We start from the raw sequence: 26,739 nt of genomic DNA on the forward strand, positions 1-26,739 counted from the left end.
GTCAGGGGACTCTCTTGCTGGTGTTGGTGGCCAGACTGTTGCTAAACAAATGCAGGATGTGCACTGGTACCAAGGTGGGTTGAATGTAAGCTGGCATGTGAAGTGCTTAGCAATGTTTAGGAGATGGTATGGGCTGTTTGGAGGGGGTCTGTCCTGTGAATCCAGAGAGTTCATGCCTGCTTCTTCTTTCCTTGCCAGACTGCTGGGTATCTCTCACTGGCAAGTTGCTTTTCCTGTCTGTGCTGTTGCTACTTTGGCAGTTTATGTATCTTCTTTACTAAAAAGGAAGTTTTTGGTGGTATAGATTGTCACAGACTGTCCAGTCATGGATTATGCATTGTCACAGAGTATGCACTACGCATTTGTGTCTTGCTGTCACAAGGCACTGCTGTGAGCTGTCAAAAATTCCAGAGAATTTTCAGCTGTCAAAACCTTTTGTAATTTCTCTGGCAGAATGTTTTGCTGTGGCCATTCTGTCCATTCCTGTTTTGGGATTTTTGCCTGCTTCTTTCCATTCCCTGCAATTACCAGCTCCACTGCCGTTATTTTTTAACTCACTCATAAAGACATACACACACACGGTCCTCTCAGTTTTTTATTTTTTGCTTCTCATGGGGCTTTCTTTGTTCCTCTCCTCTTTGCAGTAGAAGTTCCTCCCTCCCTGGAGGTTCGTTGCTGGTGCTTCTTACCTACTGCTGTGACTTTGCTTTTGAAGGATTATCACAATTCACAATTCACTAAAAATCTTTTTGGGTAGGAATCAAATTAAAATGGCAGCCAAAGAATGCTCAAAGTCCTTTATATCCTGGACATTGGAGTACTCAGGTGAGAATGACAAGACTTGCTCTGTGGGCAAAGGAGCCATTGAGTCTGAGTTAACTTGATGGAAGCTGATCCAGTTGTTAATGGTCTTCCTTAAGAAAGCTTAATTTGGAGGCTGTTTGTTTCCTTCTTGTGAAATGGAGTGTGGAGTGAAATGAAGTTGAGGGAAGATAGGTAGGAAAAATAAGAAAGTAGGAAGAAATTTCAGCTCTGCCTGGGCTGCCTGTTTTGATTTTGCTTTGAATTTTGTCTTCTTTTTTTTCCTAGGTTAGCTTGACTTTCCAGACACAGATTTTAGTCTAATCCTGAATTATTTGTAATTTAAATGTATTTTAGTTATCATCAGCTGCAGAAGTGCATAGAAGACAAAAAATAAGGAACATGCTTTTAGTTCACTGAAAATGTAAATGCTGGGCTGGGGACTATCTCACTTTGAACAAAAAAAAATTAGTTTTGAAATTTTTGCTGAACTGGAAGTTTGAAAATATTTGACATTTAAGTAGATGTGCAATGTTCTGCTTTCAGGCTTTCTACATTGGTTTTAAAATGAATGGAAAGAAATGGTTGAAACACCACGAAACTTGTCTTAACAGCACAGCTATATGCTTGATACAGCACTGGAATCTTAGAAGTCCTGTTTCTCTTGCTGGAAACTGTTACTTAGTGATTTTTCCTGAAGTGGAGCCTACCTCAGACAATTTTAGCTTTCAGTTATAATGACATTTACTAGCTATTCAAGTAACTATTTTCTTCATATGATGCTTAGTGATTCCTTAGAAAGTTCAGGGGCAGAGGTGAGAGAGGAGAAGTTTTTTATTGTTGTTGTATGGGTCTGGCCAGGGTGGGGTCTGATGCTTTCCTTAGCTGAATATTCTGCTGTGACTGTTCAGGCTTCTCAGGGAACTGCACCTGATGACAAAAGTATTGTATAAATAGACAAACAGAAAACTACCTGCAGGATGGAAATTTGTGTTCCATCCCTACAGCACATCACTTGTTAAGTGAAAGGCAAGGAATTATCAAAGGAAAGGAAATTGTTAATAACACATGACGTATTAGAAATTTATCTAAAAACAATTTTAGAGAATCATGTGAAAAAGCTTTTTCTGGTATCATGCTGATTGTATATGTAAAGGAGAGAGAGAGATTGATTATATATTATAAAGCCTCATTTGGCAGCCATCTGAGTGAAGTATTATCTTTGGATCTAAGGTCTGTAAAAAATGTTCCTCCCTGGACAATGGATTAATATAATTTTTCAGGTGTCCTCAAAAAGTTGTTGCTTAGAGAGTGAGCTGCTTCTGACTCTTGTAATAGATGAGAAATGCATGCTCCTGCTTGGACCAGAAGACAATAGGAAAGTGGTATCTGTGGTTTGCAGACTGGCTCTGCTTGCAGAGAGAACGCACCCGTCCTTGACCTTCACACACCCAGCTAGCTGAAAGCACTGGCAGAAAGAAAATGGTCTCTTCACAATAGCTCAAGAAAGGAAGGGATAGGGGCTTTTCAGTATTCTATAGTAGTTACTAATGGAAAAATAACAGCTAAAAATAATTTTCTGAAATGTTCGGATAGAATGAGCATGACAAAGAAGGATACTTATTTGGTGAGGCAGCATCAATAAAGTAGACCTTAGCAAGATACCTGGGATGTGGTGGTCCAAAGCTGGAACTTCTTTTCAATGTGAAATACCAGCAGTTGGTGTTTTAGCTATATCTGAAGCAAACAGGAGGGTTTTTTAAAGCTTTTCAAAATCTTTTCTTATGTAGTTATTGGAAATTGAATTATTTACTAGTGTGCATGTGACATAGTTTCTGAAACTTCAAAGCTGAGTTCTCAAAGTCCTTGAGATTAGAAATTAGGGTTTAGGGTTCTTTAATATACATGATCTAAATTTCCAGTGCACCCACAGTTTGGTATCACATAGGTGAAATCCTCTGGTATTGTCTATAGCAGGGGCTACCCTGGAAAAGCAGACTTGGAAAGCCCAAAGACTATCAGGCTTATTTTCTGGGACCTGTCTTGGTTTTATCAAACATCAATGGAAATAATTTCAGGCTCAGTGAGTCTAAATTTTTCAGTTAAATTTGTTTCACCTGAAAATTCGCAGTGTAGCAAGTGTGTTTGACAGACCTTCATGATTTATGAGCACATAAAATACATTGCTGTATGTGTATTTAAGTTATTAGTCTACAGCTTTTGGCCCACTAATTTGAGTGGACACCTAATTCTGGTGGTTTTGAGAGTTTCATATGATTGCTGTTGAGTCACATAAATGCCAATGCATTGCACCCTAAAAAGAAAAAGTAGAAAGCAGAAGAAAGATATCAATTTTTCATATTATGTGAAGCAGAGGCTATGTTAGCTTTAATACGATGGATAGGGATGTTCCATCTTTGATTAGCTGGAGAATATGCAATAATTTTTTTTTCTTATGGGCAACAACCAGCATGAAAGGGAAATATGCCCTGAAGGTACAAAAATGGAATAACCAAACATATAGAGAAAAAATAGAAAACCTCCAGAAATGCTTTTATGAAAACATAAGCTAACAAACTGGAATGTAGATTAAGAACCTGTGTGGGAAATTAAAACAAGGACCCAAGATTAAGAAAACAGTGTCTAGTGGGAAAAAGTCTTTCTGAGCAGTTGCGGTCCGATGTACCCTAAACAACCAGACTTAAGGCAGGTCCTGGGTTTCTGTTATTGCTTTCCTTGGGTCATTAGCTGAAAACAAGGGCGTCAGAATTTTTGTCTGATTCTTATTATTGACACTAACAAGAGAAGGCTTCAGCACTAAAATCTTAAGTACTGAGGTTCCTCATTTATTTCAGATGCCTCTTGTATCCATCCCAGCTTCAGGATTATGCCACAGATTTCTGATGAACCTCGCATTTATAGGCTTTTGCAATCCTCTTCCTGTGTGTTGGTGATTCTTTCCCCTCCCTTGCAGTTAGTCTGTCTTTGGTTGTTTTACAGATTTTTCTTGTTAAATGTTTTCCAGCTGGCAATGAATCATTTTGTGCTACTTTATCTGCTTTCCACTGCTCTGAGGGTTTCTTTATTTATTAATAAGAACAATAGCAAACTGAAATGTGTGTCCTTTTCATAGTCATTATTTGTAAAGTACATTGTTCCAGGCCACCTTGCACCTCTGTTGTAAATAAAGGCTGTAACAGCCACTGAACCCACATACAATGAATATTAAAACCAGCGTTCATTTGGCACTGATTTAAAAAGAATAGATTTAGACTCTGTGTAGATCAGCAGTTTTAATATTTGGCTGAATCTGAATAAGACAATTAATTACTTTTATCTTGCAATTAAGCCATTTATTTTATACCAATGTTGCTCACATGACAGTTTACACAACATAAAACAAACGCAGGAGCTCTCCCTGTGGAGAGGAAAAAGGTTATTTCTAAGTCACCACATTCTGGTTTAAACAAAACAATAGTGGGAAAGTAGGAAGTGAGAATGGATTCTCATCAATATTAAGAATTAAGAGTTCACTCAGGAAAGCTCAGGCTGTAAGAGAGTCATACCCTGGCTGAAGAAATACAATAAAGATGTAGTTAAAGAAAAAAAAAATATTAATTTCTACCACTGGCATTTAGGACTGAAAAAACCCCTGAAATGTTCTTCCACCCTGAAGAACTCAGCTTAGAGCTGGCAATGGACCCTAGAAACATTAGGGTCATAAAGTCATAAAGTCTCTAGGCTAGACTGGGTGTGTCTGGAAAGTTCAGTGCTGTTATTTGTGAGAGAGAAAGAGAACTGGGAACTGTTTCACTGTTGGAAACTTTCACTTCTCAAATATAGTTTGGAGAACAAATGCCACTAACAGTGGTAGGCAAAAGACATGTTGGAGAGACGACAGCTTGCATATTTAATCACCAAATGGTCACTGAAAAAAAAAAAAAAAACAAGAGGAAGGTCCTGTACCTAGGTCTATTTTGGACTTCTAACCAGGGCATTGCAGAAGGTAACCTTGGACCAATTGACCACATGTAGAGAGTTTAAATTAAATGTAAAATAAAAGTCTGAAATGATATGCATATGACAATCTGAAGTTAGTTTAACCTAATTGCTTAAGTATATGAATGCTGAGGAGGCTTTGCTTTTCTTCAAATCAAAGATACAACAAAATATCTAAACTCCCTATTCCTAGGAAAAAACACGTCTTTTAAGTGGCAGGTTCCAGTTTTAACATCTTCATCCACACAAGAATTTTTCTCTACATCAGCCTATTCAGCATCACCTGGCAAATTAGTTAAACATTGAATTATCCAACTGTGTTAACAATATGGAATTTGTTCAAATTTTAAATTTGAAGTTTGGCTGTAAATAACTGTAAAAGGACCTAATTGTTGCTGATGTGGGGAGAGCCTGTTCCCACTCCCAAAGCTGTCAATTTTTCCTTACCTTGTTGAGTGTCTCAGTGGTTATTAAGTCATACAAAGACTATGCTGAGAGGCAATACTGAGCATAATTTTTTCATTTTTCCCCAGTTTGTTAAATTTTTTATTACAGTGTTTCCCAAGTGATAATTTATTTGTGGTATCAGATAGGGCCTGGAGTCTTCTGACTACTGCTTGCACAATGACTGGGGGAAAAGGTGTAGAAGAGGTGAAAGCACAGGATATAAAATGCCTCTCAAGGACTCGGCTGCCTGTGGTTGCAAGGTTGACTGTAGCAGCAGTATGGCCCACACAGCTGTGCTTGCAGAGTCAGCAGATGTGCTGCATATTGTTGGAACATACTGTCTGCCTTCTTGCCCCTGAAAATACTTGACTGAGGCAAACTTTATCCTCATGGGTTGGTATTTTTCAGATGTGATTTTTATGTCTGATGGCAGGTTAAGGAAAGGGGCTGCTGTGCTGCTCTTGCTAACCTGGGATTGCAGGTGCAATCTAAACCTTACACAAGGCCTTCAGAGATTTCCTTTTATTCTACCTTGCACACAGAAAGCTAATTAATTATCAAACTGGCTGGCATAATTCAAGCACCTGCTCTCAGAAACTTAATAAGTTCGGTTACAGAAACTGCTGTTGCTATACAGCCCTCACCACAGACAACCCTCCCATATGTCTTGTTTGTAGCTATTCTACTTTTTGCAGAGCATAGTCCTGAGAATCCTTTAGCATTTATGCTTGGAAACATAGTCTGCTCTCCTAGGGCTCTGTTTCCTGGTGCTCCTCCACTGCTGGGCAGGAGGGCAGGCAGGGAGCCCACCCCTGCCTGCTGCCTCCAGGCTGGGCAGAGGGACCCATGCTCAGGCAGCCAGCTGTTCTGCTCCTGCCTCCCTGCAAGCCATTGTGGGACCTTGGATAAATTTTTAATGCTCCTTTGTCTCTTTGTGCAACTCCTTTTTTTTTTTTTTTTGTTAGTTTGAAAGCTCCCTGAACTTTGTATTATCTCCATATACTGTAGTGAATACAACAGACCCCTGAACTCTTTTAAGTGTTCCAGTTTCCAGCAATGTGAATAATTGCTAAACTAAGCTCCATATGATGCCATTTATTTTCAAATACAATTTTCTTATTGAAGCAAAGGGTGACCAATGCTTCAAAAGACTCTGAGCTGTGCTATGCCTCTGGTAAGGATATTGTCAAATGTCCCTGAGAGTTTTTACAATCCTTCTGTTTCATTTTTCTGCTAGTAAGTAGCTATATAGACATCAGCTTTTCATAACAACTGGTTGTTCGAAGACTCTGTTCTTACCAACATTTGAAAGAACACAACATTTACATATTAGTATGCATCAGGAATAGGCAGCTTATCATCTTGGATGCCCTATACTTGTTACTGGTGAGAATTTGGTCCTGAAGGAGAATATTAAGGATTGCATTGGGTCTGGCTGAGGCAGAGCTCCTTTTTGCCTCTCCCAATTACCATCCTTTTCTCAAAATCTTATGTTCCTGGGTTTCAGCCCCAAAAAGTCTAGTGAGGTGACCCTCTATACCAAACATCCTCTAAAGCTTCTCTGTCTCTCCCCTCTGCATCTGGACAGGAGAAAGAAAACATAATGAAGGGCTCATGGATTGAGATAAGGTCTGAGATCACTCAGCAAATACTGTCGGGGCAAAAGAGACTCAATTTTGGGATATTATTTGAATTTCTTACAATGAAAATCAAAGCAGTGTAACGAGAAGTAAAAACAGACCTTAAAACATCTTCCCAGCTCTACCTCCTCCCCCTCAGCAGTACAGGGAAGGAGGGTTATGGTCAGTTCACCACATATTGTTCCTGCTGCTGCTCAGGGAAAGGAATCTTTCCCTTGCTCCATCATGCACTCCCTTATGGGAGACAGCTCTCCTTGAACTTCTCCAAAGTGAGTCCATCTCACAAGCAACAATTCTCTATGAACTGCTATAATGTGGGTCATTTTTCCATGGGGTACAGTTCCTCAGGCACAGCTGGGTACAGCCTGAGTTCCCTACAGGGTCACAAGTCCTACCAGGAAACCTCCTCCATTGTGGGCTCCTCTGTCCTTGGGTCTGCAGGTTCCTGCCGGGAGCCTATTCCAGTGTGGGTCTCCACCATAGCTGCAGGTGGATCTCTGCATCCCTGTTGACCTCCATGGGCTGCAGGGGTACAGTTTCTTCACCATGGTCTTCACCACAGGCTTCAGTGGAACCTCAGCTATGGTGCCTGGAGCACCTCCACTGACCTTGGTGTCTGCAGAGTTGTTCCTCTCACGTATCCTTACCCTGCTTTTCTTTGACCACAATTCCCTCTATGCCAGAATTTTTTTATTCCTTCTTTTTTGATCTGTTATCACAGAGGTATTCCCACCTTTTCTGGTTGTGGCAGGTCCATCCTGGAGCTGGCTGGCATTGGCTCAGCTGGACAAGGAGAAAGTTTCTGGCAGCTTCTCACAGAAGCCACCCCTTGCTACCAAAACTTGGCCATGCAAACCTAATACATGTATAATGTTTTACAAAAGACCAAGCAGCAATTTTATTTTTTAAAAAAAAGCTCTTCATGTTGTTGGAGAGATTGGTAATAAGGAATTTTTAAGGAATTTTTGCCGGCTCTGTTATTGTGGTACAAGTGCCAGTAACTATTTTTACGCTCTATATATACATTCATCAGAGATTCTCTAGCACAATCTGTAACACAAACTGGTAATTCTGTATGGGAAAAAATAAGCAGGTGATTGCATGTCTTTGAACACATTTAAGCTGCTTGACAGTCATGACTCAGTAACATTTAAAAATGTTGTTATGAGATAGTGTAGCATTCAGAGAATGTGTGTATTGCTGGCATTGTTCCTGTCCATCCTGTGTCATGTCCTTGCCTCCCACAATTTCATTGCAAGCAAAGGCACAGAAAAGACTTTTGCTATTTACTTTTGGAAAATTTCAGACTACTGTGGGTGAGATGAAAAATATTTTCTGTTAAGAGGTTAATGTATTCCTTTCCTAGAAACAAGTATAATGCAAGAAATCCCTTCATTCATTTGCATACTACAGTATTTAAAATTCTACTTAGAAGCTATTTGCATGGTTTCTGAAATAATGTTGGCATTTTTCTGGTAAGAATACCAGCTGTATTTCGGTGGATCAGTGCTGTGTAGGGGTGGGGAAATGAAATCCAGCAGCACTAGATATATGTGTTAAGTTAAAAAAATCATGTAAGGAAAGTCAGGAAGTAAATGATTGACAATGCTGGCCTTTAAAAAGGTATAATTATCTTGTAATATTACTGCCTGTTGAGGCTTGTGCTTCCAGTTTGGCTCAGGGTGCTGCTGTTTTTGTCCTGTGTCTGACTGCAGACTCAAGAAGGAGCTGGCATGTGGGATTTGATTGTTTGTACACAGGGAGGTTAACACTGCGTGGGCTTTTTAAAATCTCCTTCTTCCTGAAGGAAGCTTTGGTTATTTTGAACAGGAAGCAAACTCTTTAACATGCCTCGTGAAGGCAAAACCCCTCCAAATCTGTGGATTTTTAGCCACTACAGTTATTTTGTGTTGTATTAGCGTAAGCAGAAGAAGAACATAGTCTAATTAATTCCACATAGTCTATTTAATTCCATGAAGAAGTCAGAGGTAGACTACACTAAAAATAAAGAATCAGAATAGTTACTATGTAGGCCAGGACAGGGTGAATACATACATATAATATTTCCCACTACATATGAAATGTGACATTTAAGTGCAGATAAAGTGCACTTAGACATTTGGAAATTTGCATTGATTGTCCTAAAAATCCTTAGAATTTGTGGATGTTAAATGTGAAGGCCTATGAGATTTTAATTAAAAAAAAAATCCCCAATATATTTTCATATTTCCCTGAGAAGTCTTCTATTGTTATTTGATTTACTTAAAACTTCCACCATTGTTTTCTAAGACCCTAGGGTTCTTCTGCACAAAGGACCCTGAGGCATCACAAGAGTTACAAAGAAAATGTTTGGCAACAGGCAAAACTGCAAGTTTATGCAGCTGTTCCTACAGCTGTCATTTATGACAGTGTTAACTCTTGCACCACTTTGCATTTTGAGAGAAATCAATGTAATAGATCAAAGGCATTTGAAAAAGAGAATGAATTCAAATAGTTGTCTGAAGTTGTAGCTCTTTTAGGGACCCTATCAGAGAGCTTTGAGTATGTGAGGTTGATAACACAGCATCTAGGATAATAAAATTTGAAAACGGAGGAAATATTTCTCAGAAGCCTGAGTTGGTGGAAGAATTTATTGCATGTCATATTAATTCTGTTGGTATTTTATTCTATGGTTAAATACATACTAGCCATTTACGATTGCAATGCATAATTTGTAAAATTCAGTGTCACTGAAGATAAAGACCTTCAATATTTTTTTTTCTACCTTTCCATTTTTTGGTCATGTATAAGACCTTTGGATTTACCACAGAAAAAAAATCAGTGGGTTCCAGAAGATCTATGAAGAGAGAACAAATTCAAGTGTTAATCTCTTGGAAATAAATGCACAGACTTAAAGCACACCTCAAGGCACAAATGTAAGGATCCATATTAAATCTTAAAATTTAAAACAATTTGAAAGAGGAAGGTACTGCTTTTCCTCCTGCACAACTTTTGTGGTTCCAAGTTCTTATTGACATGAGTCTTTCAACTCTTAAACATTATTAACTTGATTCCTTGAGAGATTTCCAAAGACTTGGAAATTCCAGTAAAAAGGTACGTAGATAAAATTTTCTTTTCATAATCCAGTTACTCTAAATGAAAGGATCAGATCTGTGGCATTTCTTTGTGGTTTTGAAACCAGAAATTGCTGTTTCCTGTCATTATTGTCGCCACTGACAATGTATGATAGGAGAAATGAAGAGACCCTGGGAAGAGAATTTTATACAATACACAGAAGATCAGTGGTTGGTCTGGGAATGATGATATGATTTTTATGATCATCTTGAAAGGAGTAAAACTGATTTTGCATGTGGCATTATCTAGCAAACCTGCAGCTGTGAATTATTTTTTACTAGTATCTAACTATTTTGACAATTTGCAGATAATGAATGAGATGAGCTTAGCTTTCTTGAGACAAGCTACTTGATTTTCTGAGTGAAGCAAAGACTCAGTACCATATAGGCTACTTGAATTGGTGACAGCTGGGCAAATTCCTGTTACTGAGATAGGAGAGTGATCCAGAAAATCAAGCACCAGCCCTTTTCTTGTTTCTTACTCCACTGCTGCCTAAATTATCAGCTGAAACCTCTTTCTTTTAAAACTGAGGTAAATTGTTAGAAGTGTTTTTCTAGAACATGGGAATGTGACTGTCACTTTTTTGTGGTAGTCACAGCAGCAGAAGATATCTAAAGTGTCTCCCACTGAAAGGCATGTGAGGACCATGTGCTTTTAAGTTAAGGAAAGAAGATGCAGAATAAATTCACTTGTCTGAACTGGGTGGTTGGATATTAGGGTGTGAGATGCTTGTATTGATTTTCATACTGAGAGTCTTTTGAAGGTAACATGTAAATATTATAGCTGTTGTTGCTTTAATCCCAGATATCCTCAATGGCCACTCTGTGTGTAGAATTATGTCCATGGTAATCTTGCTTGGATATTGCTCCATTTCAAAAGTATAAGCCTTCACATTTGTCCCTATGAATTGTCATTTCACCTTCAAAAGTGAAATGTTTTGCACTGGTTGCAGATAACTTCCAACAAAATCTGCTTGGGGAATGCTTTTCCTGGGACTTTCATACTATGATGGTGTCAGAAAGTTTAAAATAGTACAGCCTTTCAAGACCTTCCTCTTTCTTGACTTGGTTTTGGCCAGTTGTGCTGGTCTTGACTGGGATTTTTAATTTGCTTCACACAGCTCTTCATACCAGCTCTTCACAGCAGCTGGTATGGGACTATGGTTTGAATTTGTGCTGAAACAGGGTGATGAAAGTTTTTGCCACTGCTGAGCAAGGCTTACACAGAGCCAAGGCCTTTTCTATTCCTCCCCCCACCCACCAGCAAGAGGTGCTCAGGAAGTTGGAGGGGATGTAGCCAGGACAGCTGACTCCAACTTATCCAAGGGACGTTCCATACCATATGGTGCCATGCTGAGCATATTAAAGCTGGAGGAAGAGGAAGGCAGGGAGGGACATTTGGAGTGATGGTGTTTGTCTTCCCAAGTCACAGTTACGCATGACTGAGTCCTGCTCTCCTGGAGATGGCTGAACACCTGCTGCCCACAGGAAGCAGTGAATTCATTCCTTGCTTTGCTTTGCTTGCATGCACAGCTTTTGCTTTCCCTGTTAAACTGTCTTTATCTCAGCCCATGAGTTTTCTGGCTTTTACTTTTCCAACTTTGTTGTTTATTCTGACAGGAAGGAAATGAGTGAGCGGTGGCATGGGGCTGGCTGCTGGCTGGGGTTAAACCACAACACCTGGTGTTGTTCTTGCCTTCTCTGCAGTTCCTTGAGCTTTTCCCTGGAAGGCAGTGCACCCACCTATGTGATGCCCATCTTACAGAATCTCTGCAATTCTGGTGTGTTCCTTGAAACTATGGCCAATACAAAGATTAGAATGTTTGCCAGCTTTGTTTGGGATGTGCTTGACAGTTGCAGAAACAAGGAAAAACTTAGGACAGATATCCTGGTGCTATTTCTTCATAATTACTGCACATGCTTTTTAAAAATTTTTATTTGAGAATAAAATGTACAACACTAAAACTAAGGCTTTGTATGCCAAGAGGTTTTTTTGTGTTTCCACTGTCCTTTTTAAACTTTTGTACAAAAATGACACAAAAACTCCAGGAAAAAAACATCTGGTTTTAATCTCACAACACCAGTGTTTATACTGGAAAATAAAAAAAAACCAACAATGCCAAAACCTTAATGCATGTACATAATGGTTTATCTGTCATAAAATGAGAAAGCAAATGCTTCTCCTAATTTATATGGACAATGGAAATTGTTAAATGCTATTAGGAGCTAGGCATGGTGTGTTTGTGCATTCTCAGTCAATAACTGGAATAGGGTAGGGTGAGGAATCAGGATTTCTGGACAGCTGTGCAGCATGTATCCATGCATCCCAAGGAGCTGTGCCTCGTGGTGAGGACAGGAGAGACAGTGGCTGTAGGGTGCTGAGGTGAGGTGGGGCTCCTGCCCTGGGAGTGGGGAGCAGGCAGCCTCCCCCAGCCTCCTGCCCAGTGCTGAAGTGGGGTGGGTGACAGCAGATGGCCAAAGGTGAACCAGGACTGTTTGCAGAAATACCACAGAACTGTATTGGTACTGTATTTGCTACTATTATTATTTTATTGTTTTTTAAAATTTCTGGGATATTCTTTATTTAATCAGTACTTCTCCATTTAACCTTAAACTAAGTAAAAACTGGAAGAGAGGGAAAATAAGTAACCCTATATAAACACTCACATTGAGGTGTAGACACACTGGCAAAATTCAGGTAGCCCAAAATGGGAGATGACGCTTCATCTCTGATTTGTACCAGTAGGAAAATGGCTGTGAAAGGATGTAGGTTGGGCACAGAGTATCAGCTGGGGTTTGCATTCCCACACACAGCTAAATGTTAAAATATATTCCATCTTTGAAGTTTCCATTAGAAATCCCACCAAAACAAGCTGATAAGGAAGTTAAACCTAAATCTGTGCTCTGTAAAAATTTTAATTTGATAACCACCAGTCTGCATGAATTATTAAATATAACTTTGTTTACTTATCCATTTTAGGACATTTATTTTGGATTTTAAGCATGTTTTTTTTAGAAAACTTGCTAAAGGATATGTAAATTTGATGCTCACTGTACATCTTTATATATAAAAATCAAAATTCCAATGCAAATCTGTAGCCTTGGTTGCACTGTAGCAATATGTTTCTAGTACATTATATACCAGAAAAAAAAATGTTGGGGGGGGGGCATTAATTCAGATTCTGAATTAAATAATTTGCCATACCTATAGTATCTCTTTTTAAAAAACGACTGACTAAAAATCAAAGCTAGTTTTTAGAGATGAAACAAAGAGATCAATTAATAAATAACTACCTTAATCTTAACTTTTTGATTCAGACTTACTAAAATTGTAATTTTCTCCTTTAATATTCCACAGTTTGCTCATTAGTTTTCATCCCTCTTAATGTTTTTAACCAGGTATATAGCCCCTAAACAGGAATGTATTTTAAAATGTTGACTTGGTCTTACAAATGACAATGCAATACTAAGACACAAACCAAGAGTACTTAATGTTATCAGTATAACAACTCACGTTTTAAGTAGTGATACCTTATTATAGGATACAACATTCCAGCTCTTTTATTTTTTTAAATAAAATAATACCTTAATTTATTTGTATTCCACCAGAATGAGTACATTCATTGCAAATTGCATGCACATAAAAGGGAAGCCATTTGTAAACTACATGATATCTTAACAATAAATAATATTTGATCTAATACACAATGGTAGTGCATTTCTTGTTAAAACTGCAAGCTTTTACCAAAATGAAGCCCAACTCTTATTCTCTTTATAAATATTTAAAGTAATTTTTAGGTACATGTTTCATACCAAGTATATAAAAATAGTATTTTTAGATAAATTAAGAGGTTTCATTTACATGACAAATAACGTGCAACATCTAAGCACTCTCTAGCAGCTCTATTTGGTTGATTGTCTAGATGACATGCAGCGAATGTCCTTTGCCTTCACAGAACTGACAAAAAGACCAGCAGGACCCACAATCACCTGAAACAAATAGTGCCATAGATATTGTTTAGGAACAACAGTCAGACACTCAGGGAAAACCTTTGCTTCGACGAACAAAAGCCACCCATGACAGTTCTTTGTGCTAGACTTCCAGCTGCTCTGACCCTCAGGGTCTTTGGACTATCACAAAAGTCTGTCAAACAGACAAGTTATATCTGTATTCAAAATGTTTTTTCAACATGCTTCTAGAATCTAGAAATGTATTGTTTTTCCTATAGTATGAACCATTACCTTTTCTTACTTTCTATGAATCTGAATTTTCATGTTTGTAAGTCTCCATGATTGCCAAAACAGGAATCAAATAAAGCAGCCATGCACTCTCTAAATTTAAAACTGGCAGCTGTGTAACATGCTTTGAGTACCACTTTCCTGTTTCTCATACATCTATGGCTTGGCAGTCTTTGTCTTTAACATCCCTTGTGCTTGTCACAATGTCTGTTGGGAAATCTGGGGTCAGTGCAGAAGTTACGCCGGCTGTTCCTTCCAGGTCCCACGATCCTGGCAGGTTCTCAAGGCTTAGTGAGCTGATTGCTCCTTGGCTAAAGCTCCCTTCCTCTGATCTGCTGGGCAGCACTAGGTGTAGTGATGTCTCTGATGAAGAGCAAACTGAAGGAGAAAGGGTTGCTGAAATAGACTGAAGAGGAGTCAGGGTAGTGTCTGAGTGGGGAGAGGTGCATCTCAAAAATTGCAGATTGTCTTTCTGAATTACCTGATACTGGGAAGGGGAATTTTGAAGGCCTGTTGTATAATAAAGTTCACCATCCATAGAATTTTGCAGGTTGGGTTCAGTCCTTCGGGGACTGCTGCCTACAGAAGACAGACCTGTATTCCAAATGTCACATAGTGTATTTCCACGACAAAGTTGTGCTTTGGTGCAAGTGAAGTTCCCAGCTTGCATGTGCGAGCAAGGTTGATGTGTAGTCCAAGCCACTCGAGACTGCAGACTATCCAGTGTGGGACTTTGAGATATGCTGTGCACAGCACAGAATCCTGGAGGCTTCTGGGACGTGAGCAGGTTTTCCAGAAGGTGCATCACATTCTTCATATCCTTACGTAATTGTGAGACTTCTTGACTTAAAGATGTCATCTGTTGTGAAAAGGCAAAATATCACGGTATTTATTTATGAACCATGCCTATAATATGTACATACATTCCTCTTTTCTTTCTAGCAATAGCAACTTTCATCTTTGGCACAGTGTCTCCGTACTAAAGAGATGCATTTTGCTAGTGTATATGTGGGAAATAGTCCTTCCAGCTACTTTAATCCACCTGATTTCAATTTATTCTCAATATATAAAAAATGGTCATAGGGTCAGAACTGAAAGGATTTCCAGATGCAGTATGACATCAATATTTTCTTGATCAATCACTAAATATTTTAAACCATAAAAGTTTCTTATTAAACAATTTCATGCTGATGAATTACATAAAAATGAGGTCTTGTGAAATCTTGTTTAGATATACATGTGAAATCTTGTTTAGATATGAAATCTTGTGTGAAATCTTGTTTAGATATACATGTGAAGTGTACTGCCATCTTCACAGTAAAATAAAAGAAAGCCATACTCTCAGTTGTTGGATGCAAATAGTAGCTATATGAAAATCCTGTGGACTACTACTAAAAAAAAAAAACAAAACAAAACAAAAAAAACACCAAAAAAAAAAAGGAAAACTGAAAACTCTGAAACCCACTTGTTACCTCTAATTATTTAAAAAATATAAAAGAATGTGAAACTGTTTGTTTACATGCACTTTTGTGTATGCTTGAAAGGTACTACATATAACAGACATTAATCCATTGCATAGATTTCTCTGGTGCAAGTGCAAAAGGACGAATCAGATTTTTTATTAGACCTTTTCTCTTAAATGCTGAAACTGCTGATAGCATCCATTTGGTTTCGTAAAGTACATGAAGTCTTTTCTTAACACTGCTGTTTTGGGTGGGGATCAGATTGGCAAGTTCAGAACTTGTGTTTTAAAGTTGACTGGCATTTGAACATCAATGGGAACATTTTTTAGGCCTTTATAAGGATGTACTGGGCAAAGAAAAGCCTGGCTCAAACATAAAAGTAACCCACACATCATTTCAAAGGGTAGAAAGTAAATTGATCTCCATGATAGTTATCAACCTATTTTACATCAAAGCACCATCATTATCATTAAAACAGAGTTTCTCATACTGGTGCTACTCTGTTGAAAAAAAGACATGACTGCACATTCATCTTCAAACCACATGTCAAAAAGAAAATAGCTAATTCAGGGAGCCTTCCTTTGACCTCAAGTAGAGACACCACTAATTAGATGACTTAGACTAATTTTCATTGTTATGTCAGGATAGTTCCGAAGAAATCTGCTGGAAACACATTTCAGACTGAGTTTGATTGCATTATTACAGACACAATAATAATAAAGAAATTCAGAGAAGAAAGTAGGAAGCTCCTGTAGATGTATTTACTTTTCTCTGAGCTTAGAGGTCAAACCCAACGTATTATTTAATAATTTTGTAATGATCACGCCGCCTCTGGATATAAAATCCTTAAAGGGAGGAGACTCTTGAGTGGCAGGTGACAGGATCTCTGTCTCTGCACTTCCATTTTTTTCTGCCTTGTTGTCTAATTGAGTCACGGTAGATAGAAAATACCATGAGATCCTCTTCAGAAGAGATTAAGCTTTGAATGCCTGGTAACTTCAGTTAATGTGAGAAATTAAAATATGCTGCCAAAGTGTTCTGTGAACAGGCTTCCTGTGGGGTCAGAGCAGCCAGTGAAGGTTCTTGGTACCATCAGACTGTGAGAAAACGCAGTGAGATTTCTGGACAAATCAGCTTCACAAGAACTCCTATGTTCTTTTGGACCCTAGGAGATGATATTGCAAAACCTCCAAAAGCATTTTTGGGAAGGATGGGGGAACACAGACAGTCAGAGTTATGGCTATATAGATTCACTGGTCATCAGCTCTTTTTTGGATCATCACTGGCCCCTGCACCTAGTGGATCCAGCAATGATTTTCTGTGCTTAATTTCCTAACTTGCATCATTTTTTTCAGGGCTTTCTGCAGGTGTGCAAATAGAAATATTGACACTACATTATGAGATGTACCTTACCTAAACTATGAATGCTGTGTGAAAATATCCACAATTTTAAAATGTCATTTGTTTTGATCCATGTTTTTGTTTTCCATTTCTCATTACTTATGAGCTTTTTAGAAGTTTAATCATCATTTAGCATGTTTCTTTTGTCAAATCATTAAGAAAATACAGGAAAAATCAATCCCAGCAACAGCACTTGTGACAGCCCTGAATTTCTGCTCATTACAACTTGCTCTAGTGCCCAGATACTCTATTTTTGATATATCAGCTAGCTCATAGAGTGTTTTCTTCTCACAAACTTGCTCTTGCACCAACATAGGAATTTATCTGATAAACCCTTATAAAATAGGCTTTAATGGTTTCCAGTAGTATGATGGAGTAGTTATGCCAAACGTAATTCACCACTACCAGTTAGTAAGATCTGTTTGGGACTATTCTGGATGTCACATACGCAAAAAAAAAAAAAAAAAAAAGTAGCTTTCAGGATTTTACAATGATAAGATTACAAGATTAAACCTCCAGTATCTATATCACTATTAATTATCATCTGTCTCTATATTATTATAGTTCTATACATGCATAGCATATTATTAGTATTCCCACCAATGTTACACTGTTTATACTATTATATTAATACCCTGCAGAGATCTCTGAGCAGATGCAAATAAAAAAGTGTCACGGGGGAAAAATGTTATCAGTACTATTAACAATTTCACAGTGTTTGAGAAAGTGCAAAAGAACAGGGATTAAAAGCCAAAGGAATTTTAAGTCTATGAAAGAGAAATTGAAAGCAGTATGGTTTCTTCCTGAGGAAAAAGGGCTAATTCCTGGCATACCAGTAAGGTTGCACTCTTTTCAGGACCTCACTGATTATTGCTAGGCAAAACAGCTGCTGGTCCAAATGTTTCTTGCTGTGCTAGGCAGACAGCTTTAAAATTATCTCTGAGATCCCAAATATACTCGAAATGCTGCCTTAACACTTCCTAGGACTTGAAAAAGATACTGCAATGTTTCCGGATGTTGAAACTGGGTTTTATACAGATTTATCTTCAAGCAGCAAGAGGTGCTTCTCAAAGTGGTTGAAAGCTGGTGCCTTTTTAGTAGACTATGTTATCAGGAAAGAATATATTCAAAATAGAGGTTAAAATAAAATTTTTAGTAGATGTATTTTGTATTTTAAAATTAATTTGACAATTTCAGAAGAAAGACTATTTTTATTTATTACCAGTATTAATCTTTTTAGCAGTTTGAGTATTTTGTTCCATATAGTTAGGTAGGAATGGTGTGATGTAAGATGATGATGCTGCTTGTTGCTTTATTTAAATGGCTAAACACATTTCTTTTTTTCCTATTATATATTCCAATATCTAATTCTTTTAAGACAAATTTTCAACTGGAATGCCTAGCTCTCATCACTGTTCCTGGATAAATCTGAATGTCCTGGGGTGACTTTAATAATGAACTCTAAATTTAAATAATGGATAAGACTTTTTTCTGATTAGAAACTGATTAGATTCTTATTTGTACATATTTTTGTCTCCCTGTGTTTAGTTCATTTTGAAATTCAAACTTCAGACCCAGATATATTCCTGCTTTGACTCTTTCTGAACACCCAAAGAAGTGAAGATGAATTTTGGCTTCTTGAGAAATGGAGGCTGCATTTTGGCAAAGAGGAAGAGCTGCTTGGCTTGCACTGCATATGGAACCTTCTCTATTCCCTTCCTTGGTCTTTCATTGCTTCTTCTGTTCTGGTTTGTCATTAAGTCAGGGAGATTTTCAGCTAGATGAGACTTTGAAGGCTCAGATTGACTAACTGCTTGTATTCTGTTTCTTACTGACTGCGTTGTTTAATCAATGAAATGAGAATTGAGCAGAGACAGACTCTTCACTGATCATGTATCAGCCACTCTGTGGCCATTGGTATTGTGAAGACAGATATTTCTGATCTAATGGCTTTAGAAACAAAGCTAGTCGCAGAAAGAAAATAAAAAATCCAGTGCAGCTAATCTGACTTCAGATTAAATCAATAGGATTTGTGCAATGATATGATGATTCAGTTTCAGTGAAATAAATCCAGGAATCTGGAAGGCTGTGCAATTGGCTTTACTGAGTAAGAGTAGGAAATTTGGTCATTTGTCTGTTGACTCCCTAGCCAGCTCTTTGGTAGTTCCAGTGATCAGTTTGCAGTTTGTCTGGGTAAATTAGGACACCAAGATTATTGCTATTAAACACATAAGGATAAATGAGGGAAGTATAAAGGATTAGAGTATTTAAATATATTCAAGTTAACAGGGGTCCCAAGAAATTAAATCTAGAAAAGAGGTTCCCAAACTGCAGTTTTAATAATAATTTGTGGCTCTTCACTGGGAGTGAATCTGGCGGGAAGGAGAGAGGAGGCAGAGTGCTATGAGAGGAAAGTTGGTTAGAAGTATGAAGCACCTGTCCTACAAGGAAAGGCTAAGAGAATTGGGATTTTTCAGCCTGGAAAAGAGAAGGCTTTGAAATAACCTTCCAGTACCTAAAGGGAGGCTACAAGAAAGATGGAGAGGGATCATTTACAAGAGGATGTAGTGACAGGACAAGGGGCAATGGCTTCAAACTGAAAGGCAGTAGGTTTAGTTTAAATATTAGGAAGAAATTCTTTACAGTGAGTGTGGTGAGGCACTGGAACAGATTGTACAGGGAAGCTGTGGATGCCCCCATCCCTCAAGGTGTTCAAGGCCAGGCTGGATGGGACTCTGAGCAACCTGGGCTAGTGGAAGGTGTCCCTGCCCATGCTAGGGAGTTTGGAACTGGATGATCTTTACGGACCCTTCCAACCCAAACTATTTCAAGATTCTATGATTGTTGGATGTGGACTCTGTCTTCAGACTGGCTAAGAATCAGGATGGTATCAACATAATGGTGGCAATAAGAAAATCAGGTTTGGAAATTACTGCTTCAAGGAATTAAAAACTACCAGGGACAAACTGACTGACTAGCTAGTGATTGAGAGAAAATGGATGATTGTGGAAATCCCAGGTGGCTGGGAGAGGAGAAGCTGGCAATACGTACTGATGAAAGAAAGCCTGAGGTAGTATATATATTGGGCAAAAATATTAAGCAGACAGTTTCTGTAAGTATCTAAAGGAATAGTTAAAGGAGAACAGGCAACATTACGGTTCTTAAGAATAAACCATGGCAAGAATATAATTCTCTTCTTTAACTGAAAAACTATTTTAAAATATAAGAAGAAACTTTAAACATAATATACATCTTGTCAGAAGATTTCTAAGATGTTACTGTCCACCTGACATTCTTCTAGAACTACATGAAAATGTGAAAGGGACATAATCACCATAAGCTGGATTCTTACATGATTGGAATGATTTATGACCAATAGCTAGCTGTTATCCATGGACATTTTAAGATATTCTTTTTAGCACCCTATCCTGATCTGTTTATATATAATGTTTATTTTTAATGTCTAAATGGAATTCATGTTCACTTTTAAATATCAGTAATATGAAATTCAAGAAAGATAAATGTTAAACATTATATCTGAAAAGAAAATGTCAGAGGCATCAATATAATATTCTGCCTATGCAGAGTATTACAGAAAAATGTCTATGAAGGTCTGCTAAATGACACTTTGTGGGCATTAATCATATTCCCAGGATATACAAACAGCATATCTTCTTTAATTGAACTCTTGAAGGGGGTTTTCTTCACAAGGAATTACTAAGGCTGCTTGACATTGTGTACTTGGTCAGTGACTTCAGAGATGTAAAGACAATTCAAAAGAAAATTATACCAATGAAGGACTTTTAGCAAATGTAATGGGCAAAGAAAGTCAAGAAGAATTTGGTTTGCTGAGATCTGCTGAAATAGCATATTTACAGAATAAATTGACTCTAGAAGGAGAACACCAATCAACTTTTTCTTATGTTCTTCTAGGCAAAAAAGAAAAAGCAGTGAATTTATGAACTTTCCATATCCACAGGCGTTGATATTTAGATGTCGGGAAAATAGATCTTATGAGTACAGAAACATTTTGAAATTCTTGTTAGATATTAACTGGACAATTGTCATCATCTATCATGGCAATAATATTTTTTATTCAAATTTCAAGTCAGCTTTTGGTGTCCAGTTGATTTGTATACTGCATGGCTGCCTCTTCGTTAATTCCTTTGTCTCAGGTGCCTTTCCACCAAGGAAAAGTGCCAGGGACACACCACAACATATGGGACTTATGCCACATATGTGCAGTGTGCTCTGCTTAAGAAAATATAATCTAAGCTTCAGAGCATCAACTATTTTTGTTACCTTCATCAGCCAATACCTATTAAACTAACATTAAAAGAAGGAAAAAGTTAGCTGGCACGGCTTTCTCTACAGCTATCGAAGTATGACAGTAGAGAGACAAAACAATAACGTTCTTTGGAAACATGAGTCTCAGTGCTAAAAGAGAAGATGTATTTTTAAAAATCTCAATAGGCAAAGTGAATTTAGTCAGCATGTATTGGTTAGAAAGCTTTTATTTCTTCATACAAATAATATTTGGTTTTATGCTTTTGCTTTAATGTGAAATTTATATGGCTAAAATCCAAAATGGATAGATTACTTTTAATAGTTTTCATCATCTATAAATGTCATTAGTTCATTTTTTGCCACATTTTTCTTGATTGAAAGATGTTTTACAAACCAAATCACTGGGATAGCCTTGCTGCAAAGTAATTTCTCTTGTGTGATGATATAGTTATGAACTTGTTAAGAGGAACATGTATGTAATTAACTCAAGCAAGTTTATTATATGAACTCTTCACAAATGGAACTTTAACAATATATCCCCTATGTAAAACTAGAAGCCTGACTGGCTTCACCAAATTTTCTTTAGTGGCCTTGATTATCATTTGCACATATTTTTAATATTAAAAATGCAATTTTTTCTGTACTGAGGGAGAATGGGATTGATTTTTGGCAGCTGGAATTGAAATATATCTTAAAATAATACATGTATAAAATTTATGATTTGAAAAACAAACATATTTGTTTAGGATTGTTCCTTTTGTTAGATGAAAGTTAAATATCCCCTTGAATATATTTTCTCTGTTCTGCATAAGTGCCAGATGCTTACTTTAAGTACTTGCATTTAAAAAGCCTAAAATTAAAAATAGCTGAATTTCCACTAAGTGCTCCAATGTGGAGCTAAATAGAAGGCAATTATCTAGCTCAAAACCTGACCCTGTTCATATTTCCTCATGTTTGTTTGTTTTTCAGTTGAATGGGAGAAATGTGAGTACTGTGTTCATTATACTGTTTTAGTACTGTAATTGTGGGATCTATTAATGTGGTAAAACATGGAATCAGCCCCCAGATTTCCGAAGCTGAGGGAGGCTGCACTGAAGCTGGATTGCATATGAGGAAACCAGGGGATATGACGAAGCAATCTGAATTTGTCTTCATGCACTATATGAGATGGCCTTTTTATCTGGGTTTAAAATCATGTACCAATGTTTTTGAGTGGAGAATGTGTGCGTGTAATTAGGGGGGGAAATATGACTAAATATTGGGTATTTTTCTTATTTTAACTGATCTGTTTTAAATAATTCAGGTTTGGGTTTTTCAAACTGAATCAAAGTAAAAGTATTTCTCCGCTCTTTTCATACAGTGGCATTCAAATGATAGAGAGTTAAAAGCCTAATAGGATACAGGCAATGGGACAGAGATAGGCAGGTGCCTTAATCTAAATGTCTTGTCCATCTGTATACCTCAGAAAATCTGCTTAGTGGTTTCCTATTTTTACTTTGTGGGCTCCTTATCTATGATTGCATCAGGTAAATGGTGCTTCTGAAAATATGTTAAATGTTCAGATACACTCATTTGATCAGCCTTTGCAGACAAATGCAATGGAAAGACCAGGTCACATGTAGAGATCTCTGCAAAGGAAGGACACAGACTTGTAAGGCAGAGTACTCTTCCTGAATTCTTGCTCTGCCTAGTTTGGAGTAGGTCTTTGAATCAAGCTTTCCCCAGCTCAGCAAATGTACAATGCTGGTAAATATCCAGTAACCTAATCTTGAAACTATTGCTTAAATAACTGTGATTTTACCAGAGCAAGAACCTGAACCTTAGCTCTCACCTGCCATATACTGAAGTTACTGAACTATAAGGGATATCATGCCTGCTTTATTCAGTGATTATTTATTCTAAGAGGAAGGGACACAGTAGGAGATAAAGTCATCCTATTCCACTCTACCTTGCAATACTGACATGGAAGGAAATTCCTGTATCAGCTTGAATGCTCAGTGAGCAGTGAAGTTAGGTGAGGAAGTGAAGTAGGTGGTTAACTGGCTGAGCCAAACCATGGCGCTGTACAACAGCAGTTGTGTGTGTTCACGTTTGCTTCACATCCACTGTGCTGACTCTGGAGACTACTCTTCTTAGAGGAAGTCTGTGCATCCATTACTACTACTAAAGTTAACAAATCTGAGAAGTGAAACCAAGGCATTGACTTCTGTTACTCTTTTAGGTAAATGAAATGGCCTTTGGATTATGTAGTGAATGCCATATACCTAAAATATTGCCAAGAGCTCAGCTGTATTTCTAAACTTGCTATACCTAATTTCGTGGATTTTTCTCTGGGGTAACTTTTTGCTTTGCTAACAAGAGAATGTATTGAAAGTCTGAATGGAAATACACATGTCTTTTCTGCCCCCGCCCAAGAACAGCTGAAATGTTTCTAAGCTACCTAGTGAACTGTTGTAATACAATTGCCTTTCATGAAAGCAGTTATTTTTGTATTCATTCATTGATTTTTGATCTCCACTGGAAAATGTATTAATGACACTGTTTACTGCTGCTGGCTACTTGTGACCTATTTTCTCATATTTTCTTTACTAGGAGGAGACTGCATGTCTTTAAAAGTGAACTTTGTTTTTGACTCTGCTGGTATTTTAACTAATTAGTAGACTGCTGCAGCATCAGCACTAAGTTCTCATTACTGGTCATCATCGAATGATGGAATGATGAAAGCACTGGGTCTAAAAATATTCTAATAACAAAAAGCTCCAAGCAGCAGCTACTGTGGATCAGCAAGGCTACCCAGAGGCTCATTTGGGTAAGCACCAGCTCTGTACTATCACTTCAGAAACTCCAGCTGGGGCATGTTTGAGTACATGTAGAATATGCAATTAAGCAGCCTTTCAGTTGTGCAGTTTTTCCAATGTAAATTTTGATCCATGGGAGGACTTGGAGGATACCCATCCACCTCTGGGATTTGAGCTCAGAATATTACCTATGAAATCTAAATCTAGTCCTACTGCCTGTGTTGCGTTAATGTGAACAAACAAGTTGCATAACATTTTGTTCAGATAGTATTATTAGGGTAAAATTAAAATTGCATGTGGAGAGAAATGACCTTGAACATGTGGAGGTTTTTTTCTTTTTTTGATTAACATCTTTCCCTGCTCCAAGATTTATTTATTTATCACTTTTCACTAGAAAAGCAATGAGAAGCCCAGAACTGTTCCAGTTGAAATGTTTGTTTAATACACAAGATGTCTGCCTTGGAACATCTGTCACCATGATATATTTTCCAATTGCTTCTTGTGGATAGCCACATAATACATCCTCCTATTTTAAAAATTACTGTCCTCAAAAGGGATGAATCAATATGACTTGTGTGTTTCAAAAGCATATATAGGAAATATAATTTTCTATCATGATGGTGGTGTCAATGAACATCTTGAAGGTTTTTTTTTTTGAGTTCTTTGACCAAATCCTATAAAACCCCATAGTTTTTCATAACCCATAGTCAATGGGTCATGAGACTTTTGTCTGAACTCTACAGTTTGACATACAAATGAGATGATGCATTCATAGTATCTAACCACACATGCAGTCTTAGCTTAGGATATTTAAGTTACCTAATCAACTTAAGCTGACTCAGGATGAAGGAGGTTTACAGGCCCAATACTTTGTAAGTGGGAAATAATAACTAGATTAAATGTACACAATAAAGAGGGAAAAATTAAAAACAAAAAAACCCATTTCTGGTAACCAATGAGCTCAGGGAGGAAGTGCACCTGTGTGGTGGTGGGACTTATTTAAATGTTTCTTCATGTGGAAGTATAAGGAATTGTCTCTAATCTTTTCACATTGAAAGACAGAGTAGGCTGGGAACAGATTTTAGTCTTTCAGTACAACTGTGAATTTAGTCTGATGCTTTAATCTTGTTAGCTAAAATACTGCCAGGGCTGTGTAATTGAAACAGTTTAGCCACAGAACATCTCCTTAGTGGTGGATTGATAGTTGATTACAGGTTTGAAGTTACTGAAAGGGAGGAATAGAAAGTGCAACTGAACACTATTGGCCCTGCATTCCTCAGGTCATATTGCTTGAGCAGGAAGGGATGAAGTTCTCTTTAATCCTAAGTAGAACACAGGTAAAGTGATTTGAATAATTTTATATAAATTTGAACATGAATGGATTTGCATTTCTGTCAAGGAAATTCTTTAAAAGCACAACAGGCATCAAGACAAGAAAATGTGGGAGAAGGAACTTAGGGAAATAATGAGAGGAATGAGACAAATAGAGGCATACCCAGAAGAGACTAAATCCTAAGAAAATCAGATACACTAACCTCACTCTGTTTTTAGCCCTAGCATGACACAAACTTTTATGTAGGTTTCATGTAGAAAATTAATCTGAGAATGAGTTAAAAGTCCCAAACTGCCCTACATGTAGGAACCTCATCCAGTTTCTTAAACTCATTTATAACACATTTATCATTTTCCTGAGTTTTCTCCAGCATTTCTTGAATCATAGTATCCTTTAACCCCCACAAAATCTTGTTACCTCATTATTAAGCCTGCTGATCTGCTGTTTGGTCTCTTCTGCTTTGATAACGAGCACTGCAGCACCAATTTCAGCCTCTGAAAGTAATTCAAATTCATGTAAATGAGAAGAGTATAATCACTTAGAAATGATAATACTGTTCTTGCACTTAACCAATCCTTTAAATTTAAACCAGTTTTTCAGTTGGCTAGAATGAGAATTAAACCATGTGTTTAATGTTCATTTTTTAATGCTTGAGAGAAGTGCAATTAATAAAGTCCATATTGCTCACTTCAATCTGGACCTGAAAGGAAGGAAGATGATAACCTTGGTGCCATCCACGTGACAGCTCAACACTTTTTAAAAATTGTAAATATGACTAAACTTTAATTATTATTTTCCTGCTTGGCTTTAAGAGAAACAATGTGTCCTAGTTGCCCCCATGATAAAGGCACTTAGCTATATGGGAGCTGTTTATTTCTAAAAGAGGGGATGTTGCAAACAGCCTGTCTCTTTTAAAAATCCTTTTCCCCCCCTATCTTGACAAGTTCCATTGCTTTGTGGTGCTACTTCACCAACCTTTTCAGGGTGTAGGCTACTTAAGGCATCTTAAAACCCCTTGTTATTCAAGGTTTTCACTCTTAAAATTCTCTATACTTCCATACCCCTCCACTTCTCTAAATATCTTTAAAAACATTAAGAGCCAGGTTTTCATATAGCTCTTAATGAACTGGGTGTGGGTTTTTTTTTGTTTTGTTTTGTTTTCTACTTATTTAATGGCTTGTATTTTCTCAGTTTGGTATTAGAATGTTTTTATGTTCA

At 37.5% G+C, this 26,739-nt stretch overlaps 1 protein-coding gene across 2 annotated transcripts in view; it reads right to left on the reverse strand.

Moving 5' to 3' along the window:
* Window positions 1–13,503: 13,503 nt before the first annotated feature.
* KCNH8 (potassium voltage-gated channel subfamily H member 8) overlaps window positions 13,504–26,739 on the reverse strand; it is a 175,031-nt gene continuing 161,795 nt past the window's right edge. Inside the window, exons 14-15 of one of the 2 annotated variants that reach the window (XM_068207322.1) lie at window positions 25,939–26,015; window positions 13,504–15,098 (exon numbers count right to left, since the gene is read on the reverse strand). In XM_068207322.1, the coding sequence (XP_068063423.1) occupies window positions 14,388–15,098; window positions 25,939–26,015 (788 nt within the window). In that variant the 3' untranslated portion in view covers window positions 13,504–14,387. The remainder of the gene's footprint in view (window positions 15,099–25,938; window positions 26,016–26,739) is intronic. The other variant, XM_068207313.1, reaches the window with a different exon arrangement.

This window comes from Anomalospiza imberbis, chromosome 1 (assembly GCF_031753505.1).
Source record: "Anomalospiza imberbis isolate Cuckoo-Finch-1a 21T00152 chromosome 1, ASM3175350v1, whole genome shotgun sequence".
NCBI lineage: Eukaryota > Metazoa > Chordata > Aves > Passeriformes > Viduidae > Anomalospiza > Anomalospiza imberbis.